This window comes from Lacerta agilis, chromosome 14 (assembly GCF_009819535.1).
Source record: "Lacerta agilis isolate rLacAgi1 chromosome 14, rLacAgi1.pri, whole genome shotgun sequence".
Taxonomy (NCBI): domain Eukaryota; kingdom Metazoa; phylum Chordata; class Lepidosauria; order Squamata; family Lacertidae; genus Lacerta; species Lacerta agilis.
Genome location: NC_046325.1, coordinates 24,387,590 through 24,395,540, shown reverse-complemented (window position 1 = coordinate 24,395,540; position 7,951 = coordinate 24,387,590). Strand labels below are relative to the sequence as shown.

The 7,951-nt window shown below is 40.2% G+C and overlaps 1 protein-coding gene across 1 annotated transcript; it reads right to left on the bottom strand.

Annotated features, from left to right (window-relative positions):
- Positions 1–3,068: 3,068 nt before the first annotated feature.
- On the bottom strand, positions 3,069–6,993 carry LOC117058063 (olfactory receptor 14A16-like). The gene is made up of 2 exons (XM_033168979.1): positions 6,469–6,993; positions 3,069–4,152 (listed from the first exon to the last, which is right to left on the bottom strand). The coding sequence occupies exons 1-2, from the start codon at positions 6,505–6,507 to the stop codon at positions 3,175–3,177; spliced, it is 1,017 nt and encodes a 338-aa protein (XP_033024870.1). The 5' UTR covers positions 6,508–6,993; the 3' UTR covers positions 3,069–3,174.
- Positions 6,994–7,951: the final 958 nt, after the last annotated feature.

Genomic DNA, 7,951 nt, shown 5'->3' with positions numbered 1-7,951 from the left:
TGCATGCATGTTGGGTTACTGTCACATTCCCAATTAGAATCTCAGAAATACGCCTGCTAATAATTATCAGACTCCCAGGAGGTAAAGCAAACTTTGTTTGTTACCCGATAACTGTTAGATCAACCTTTCCCCCCATCAATATTCTGTCCAAAGGTGAATTGAATTGATGTGAGTGGGCCTGGTCAATTCAAAGAGCTTAAGTTCAATGCTATCGTGTGTGACATTTGTTCTCAAGGCTGTTGAAGAGTAAACATTTGCCCTTTCACAACAGGGGCTGGAAATTCAGTCTGGAATCTTATTCATTAATCTATGAAAGTCAGAAAAGATATGTCTAGTGGAGGTAGAGATTTTCATACCAGCGGTCTTCTGATGACAGAAATCCTACTATTTTTTATTTTGTTCCCATCCCACAATGCTATTTCACTGTGTTTTATGTATGTCGGAAATCAACCAGAGTGGCTGGGACATTATTATTATTATTATTATTATTATTATTATTATTATTATTATTATTATTATACAAAGAAAAAAAACTACTTCATTGTCTGCATAATTTCATTAGAGCTTTCTTTTTTTCTTGGTGCTCACTTTCCATCAAATTATTATTCCCAGGATTCATTGAAGGGTCTTGATTACATCAGAGGGGGAAATGAAAGCGCTTTGGGCTAATCACTTAATGAAGCAACAGTAAACCCTTTATTGTTATTTTAGACAACATCTGAATGTGTCACAACAGACACTGCTTTAGATCTATATGCTTTCTTTCTTGTTGAGGAGGCCCTTCCTGGCCAGGGGCAGAAATTTACTACAGAAATTTATTTTATATTCAGCTAAAGTCAGCAATGAGTCCCCACGGCACTGTTTACATAGAAATGAACAAATACTCCAATTTCAGTTTCTCTCTCTGTCTTACATCACTTGATTACATCAGCTCCTAAGGTGTGAGAATCACAAATGGCACTCCTGCTAAATACCTAGCTGGGCATCTGCTTCTTTACACCTGTGCTCTGTCTCAGTAGTTGGAGCATCTGCACACCCTGCCTCCCCTCCCCAAGACATTTAAACCCCCTCTTCTGATGTGGTACGTGGAAGTGCCCAGCAACTTCCCCTGTGTGCATTTCCACCTGCTCCTCTCATTTTAAACCCCTCCTCATCCTTGGAGGCAGGGAGAGGAGCTCCTGTCTCTGTCCGACTGCCTAGCCTCTTCCTCTTCTCTCTGCCTCACAAGTGGCACAGACCCCCACAAATCACTGGTTCCTTCCCCTGGATATTTCTCCTGTGCCTCTGCCTCCTCTACCCACCCTTTGGACTCTTACCTGTCCCTCCTTTCCCAATGAGTGGCAGAAATTCACCAGCTTGGTGATTATGTGAGCATCTCCACCCATAGCATCTTCTACTTCGATTAACTGTAGGCTAGTTTTAAGAGCGTTCATAAATGCTCAAAACAAATCTTACAGGCTTTCAATTCTAAAAACCTACACAGAAAAAAGAAAGAAAGAAAGCAAAACTGGGATCCCATTAAATTCATCAAGCAAAGTATGCCCAAGGCAACAATGCAATACAATTATAAATAATTTTCCTTTGCTCTCAGAGGGGGAAAGGAAGCAAGGAAGACAGACGTAACTTAGTGGTTTTGCTAAATGAAGGAGGGCCTGGGATAGTTAACAAGGAGAGAGAAAGACTTCAGCAGAGAGTTCCATTCTGAAGAGCTTAACACGTCAAACTGCAAGCAGGAGGGAAAGAAAGAATGGAAAGGAGGAAGGAAAGTACAGTGGAGTGCTATATGTTATGATGGGTGGGAGATAAAGAAGCAGGGGCAAAGATGGAGAACTGCTGCCTGTTCTGTGCAGAATTCAGTGATTCTGAGCATTATGGCAAGAGATACAGCAAAAAATTCTGTAATGTCTTCCTGAAGCCATATGAGCACGCCATAAGTCCCAACAAAGCAAGGGAAAAGAAAGAGGAGTGCCAAAGAGAGACAATCTACGAGGGGAAGGAAAATTAACATAGGGAAGGGACATGCCACACATCCTGTTCTGCTCATATTTGAGTCCACAGTTTTTGCATGAGAAAGAAAGTGGGAGAAGCAACAAGTCTTACTACCTCTCCATGAGAATTCTTGATAGGAAAAGCACTTTTTGCTAAGGGAACAATTGCCAGCTTTTATGTCCAAGTTGAGGCTAAATGATAAAAAAAGATTAAATATCATTTCTTCTTGATAGCTCTGGGGTATTAAAAGGTTTTGCAATGGTGCAAGCCTTGAAATGCTGGTTCTAAGTATCTGAGAAATGCATTTTCTAACATGGATCTTCTTCCTGTTGTCCATGGGGTGGCGATGGGGAGACTAGCATATGTTTTTGGTTTCCCTATGGGTCCCTCAGACTTTCAAATTCATTGGCTAGTTTCTATAGGGATAGGTGAAGCTGAAGCATTTTCATTAACACAATATATCATTCTTTCCTGGCTGAACACTTTATTTAGCCACATATTTTACAATTCATAAAGGAAGGATAGCAAAAATTGATAGCAAAGTCAACAGCAATGAGTGGATTTAGTAAGAGGTGCAGGCGATGATCAAGTATAGAATTTGATGGAATGTGTCCTCAGTTAAAAAAAAGGAGGTTCCTTCTTTCCTTTCCAGGCTAAAACAGACATTCCTTTCTCTGGTATGGTTTACCAATTCTACAGCAAAAATTGGACTTGGTGGGTAGTTTGTAGCTCCTTTGCCAGAATCTTTGCAACTTCGTGATTCCAGAAACACCACTTCTCATGGGGCTGTCTCCATCAGCTCACATGAGTCTATAGACAACTACACCCACTCAATCTTGCTGGTGGAAATCTGTTTTATTAGGCCAATATGGACCCACATCTGCAAAGGCATGCATATAATCAAGATGAAAAACATAGTTCTGACTTACCATGGATCTGACACAATGCAGCAGAACAAACAGAAAACAGTGTGAGAAAGTAAGTACAAAATAAGCAAATTGACAAAAATGTTTCCACTCTTTAATAGAGCACAGGAAAACAAATATAGAAATTGTTGTTAGTTAGAAAGTGTGTTCTCCAAAGGTTTACATTTGGTATGCAAATAGTGATTTATGTATAATAAATGTTTAGAAATTATTTAGAGGGTTTTTGATGGAAATATAAAGGTAATCCATGTTCTGGCCATTAGAAATTGGGGAAGAATTGGGAGAAGAGATTTGCATTCAACTTCCAAAATGCTGTTTTCAATTCCTTATTCCTAATGCTATAGATTAATGGGTTCATAACTGGTGGAAACATGCAATAGAACATAGTAGGAACAAGATCAAAAAACTCTGTGTTACTTGATGATAGTGACACAGAACTTTGCTTCAGATAGACAAATGAACCGCTAACAAAATATAAAGATATTACAATAAGATGTGGCAAGCAAGTTGAGAAGACTTTTTCCTTTCCCTGGGCAGAAGGAATTTTTAGAACTGCACTGAAAATTTTAACATATGAATAAGCTATTAAAGCAAGGTAGATAAAGGCCAGAGCGTCACCGACACAAATAACCCAAAATGCGATGAGATGTGAGTCAGAGCAAGCAATTTTGAATAACTGTGGAATTTCACAGAAAAACTGATTGATGTCATTAGAACAGAACTCAATTGTGAATGTACTGCCAGTATATACTGTGGAATAGATAAGCCCAGTAATCCATGCACTGATTGCCATTTTGACACAGGCTTTCCTGTTCATCACAGTCTCATAGTGTAGAGGATTGCAGATAGCAAAGTAGCGGTCATATGCCATGATGCCAAGGAGGAAAAAATGAGATACAGTGAAGAAGAAAAGGTAGAAAACCTGGCAGATACATCCATTGTATGAAATGGTCTTGGTGTCCATCAGGTAATTTGCCAAGGTTTTGGGGACTGAAACAGATATGGAGCCAAGGTCTTGGAATGCCAGATTGGCTAGAAAGAAGTACATGGGTTTGTGAAGCTGAGGACTGAAAATTATGACTGTGACGATGAGGAGGTTTTCAGTGACAGCAATCAGATAAATGATCAAGAATGTAATGAACTGAAATGTCTCCCATTCCTGTGTATCAGAGAATCCATGCAGAAGGAATTCCACCACTCTAGATGACTGGTTGAACATTGTGCGGCTTTGTAGTACCTGCAAAGAGAGGGCACAAGCATTTTAGGGAGGAGGAGGAGGAGAATGTTTTGACACATGTTCCCCAATGTGATCAAGTAGGTTGACTTATGTTGCCAATTAACCATTGCTTGTTTAATAAATAATTTTTGTTTGTTTATTTAACAAAATGTATAGTCAGTTAAAAATGTAAAATCTCTAAGTGTTTGATATAGAATATTGTATTCCCTCCTGGAGGGGAAAAACCCCAGATAAAACAACAAAACTATTAGACGTAATAAAATTATTCCATGTGTGGGTTGACTTGTCGACAGAAAGAATGTTTTAGGAAACATTTTAAACTGTCCAATGAGAGATTCTATTTGTTGTTCAAAGGCAAGGAATTATAAATATTGGTGCTACCCTGAATATTTCCTCCCTGATTAAGAACAAAGTTCGCATGCCACTGGTACAACTACAAAGTGCCACAGGCTGGAGCTATAAATGATGAATGTGTGAGGCCAAGCAAGTCTTCAGATAAACTGACCCCATTCTATTTAGGGCTTTATATGTTAACAGTAACTCATTAAACTTGGCATAGTAATGAATTGGCAGCTGGTACACTTATCTGAGTACAAGCCTAGGGCTTGCTGATCAGAAGGTTGGCGGTTCAAATCCCCATGACGGGGTGAGCTCCTGTTGCTTGGTCCCTGCTCCTTCCCACCTAGCAGTTCAAAAGCACGTCAAAGTGCAAGTAGATAAATAGGTACCGCTCCGGCAGGAAGGTAAATAGTGTTTTCGTGCACTGTTCTGGTTCGCCAGAAGCAGCTTAGTCATGCTGGCCACATGACCCGGAAGTTGTATGCCGGCTCCCTCAGCCAATAAAGCGAGATGAGTGCCGCAACCCCAGAGTCGTCTGTGACTGGACCTAATGGTCAGAGGTCTCTTTACCGTTACACTTATCTGAGCAAAGGTGCAATGTGCCCACATAATCTCACTTTTGTTAGCAATGATGCTGCAGCATACTGTCCTAACTGTAGTTTTTGTATCAGACAGAAGGAAAACCTCACATAGTATAGGCCTACATTGGAGTCACCATTGCCTTCTCTCTCCCTGTTGACAGAAGTGGATGAAATTTGCAGGCATACCAGTCCCTTCAGAAAACATATATATATACCCCAAATTACATGAAAATAAGTCAGGATCTTTTGTGGTGGGCAGCTTTTTGTTAGTTTTTGTGTGTGTTAGTTAGTTAGTTAGTTTGTTAGTTTGCTTGCTTGCTTTTAATGAAGTGTCTATTTATTTTTAGGCAGAAGTGGATTTTATTCTGAGCAAGGTGACCCTGAAGCCACTATTTGTGCCAAATTTCAGAAGGATAGTATTATTATTATTTTGAAAATGGTTAGAAAATAGGCTACATGAGAGAGGCGCTGCTTGGTAAGAAACCTTCCAGATTTCAGACAAATAGATCCAGGAAACTTTGTGTTAAGCACCTTTCAATTTACTGGGGATGAGAGATCTAAAAGGGAATTACCTGTACAGTACTGGAGTATCATTGCCTCAACAACTGTGGCTAAGCTATCCCAGTGCAAGCAGGACCACTATTATGATACCAGCCAAAGCTGAAAAAAGGCATGCTGGATGAGACTCTTGAGAGTCCCATGGACTGCAAAAAGATCAAACTTACCCATCCTTAAAGCAATCAGCCCTGAGTGCTCACTGGAAGGACAGATCCTGAAGTTGAGGCTCCAGTATTTTGGCCACCTTATGAGAAGAGAAGACTCCCTAGAAAAGACCCTGATATTGGGAAAGATGGAGGGCACAAGGAGAAGGGGACGACAGAGGATGAGATGGTTGGGCAGTGTTCTCGAAGTGACTAGCATGAGTTTGGCAAAACTGCGGGAGGCAGTGAAACATAGGCATGCCTGGCGTGCTCTGGTCCATGGGATCACGAAGAGTCAGACACGACTGAACAACAACAACAACAACAACAACAACAACAACAACAACAACAACAGCAGCAGCAACTATGCACAAGGAAGGGGTAGTGGCAAACTTTGGGGGCAATCCCTGTTTGTCTATGCCCATGTCAGGTTTCCAGCAAGCATAAACAAAGAGGGACAGACTGACTCATTCTCTTCAATGTCCTAGGAGAATAAGGAAGTGCTGGAAAGAATATTCTCTTTATTGAATGAAATGGTACCATTCTTGGTGACATGGTGACTTTTCTGCACATCTAAACTTTGAAGACTTTGGACTACAGAATCCGTAAATATGCTTAATTTGGAATAAAACTTGCTTTTTATTAATCAGGTCACCAGTAAACAGACTGAAAAGTATCCCATGAGATTGACTTACCGAGCTGTTTACAGGTAGATCTTGGGTATTTTCATGCATGTTTACATTTTTCTTTTTTGTGCCTGATTGTGATCTGTGTTTTCTTTCTGGATAGCAACTGTAATTTGCTTTTCATCTATGTATCATATCCTTTTCTCTCCACAGCTGTTTGAGAAGCGACCTCTCTTACTTTTCTCTGTACTGGCAGAAAGAAAAAGGAGATGCTGCAATGAATTTTATCCATATTTATTTCCATCACTCCCAGGAGTCTAATCAAACTCAAAAGAAAAGACTCATGGGTATGTGATATGTTTGTCTGTGTTTTACTGTTTACATATACAAACATTCCATGGAGTACCAGATTATATAAATTCAAGCAATAATCAGGATGTCACATGGGGTTTCCCTCTTTCTTGTTCCTTTGCCATTGACAGTCTTGGGTTTGCCACTGAATAATGTGAAAAAATGCCATCAAGGTAACTGCTTTTCAGAATCATCCCTACAACAAGAGTGTTTGTTATGTCCATAGAGACTATTAAAAGAGGAAATATGAAATAAAAACACCTGTTTTTTCTTCCATTGACACCCCATATCCAACAAATTTGGGAAGCCTTTGAAGTAATCCAAAATCCTGACTATCTTGTTCATAGTGAATTAAATGTGTGATGGATGCAATAGACCAGGCATGGCCAAACATGGCCCCCCAAATGCTTTGGGACCCAAAACATGTGGAGGGCCAAGTTTGGCCATGCCTACATAGACCCTACAAGCCTTGGTTCCCTGTCAGAACTGTGTAATAATAACATCACTTAATATCCCAATATCTGAGTTCCCTCTATCTTGTTCCTTTTTTTTTTTTACTATGTGTCTTAAGATCCCTTAAGTGCCCTTCCTAGCATGTACATCCCTGCGGCATCCAGCCGATCCATATTACATCCCAAATGTGGGATGCACTTTTGACCATATGACTCTTCTATACCCTTAGGCATGTGTGAGTAATCTTCTGCCACGCAGAATCTCAACTGCGTGGGAAGATTTCATGGATATGCTGGGCTCATGGTCGCAAAAGTTTATTTTACTCATGTGAGGGGCAGGGAGGCGTTGCATGGCCCTTGGGTAGAGCTATAACATCTTCACAGCCTGTCCCTACCCAGCCAAGAAAATGAGTCATTTTGCAGAATATTCTCTACAGGCATGTGTTTGGTGTCAACTCTTGATTTTATTGGTTTAAAAGCCCTTTGGTTCACATGTTTTGGCACACTTGAATTATTCTGCAGTTTGTCTGTGATATTGTCATATTGTGTAGAAATGTGAAGCAGTGAAAACAGAAGCTCATATCTTGCTAGGACCAAGATGGGGACATTAAGAAAATTGAGTCAGAAGGCAGAGATTCTGGGCTGATTTCCTTTCCCTTACTAAAGGGTGAAGATGGTTTTCTTGAATGCTTCCACACGTATAAAATTGCTATATGTTTAGAAAATGTTCACACCAGGAAAAAATGGTT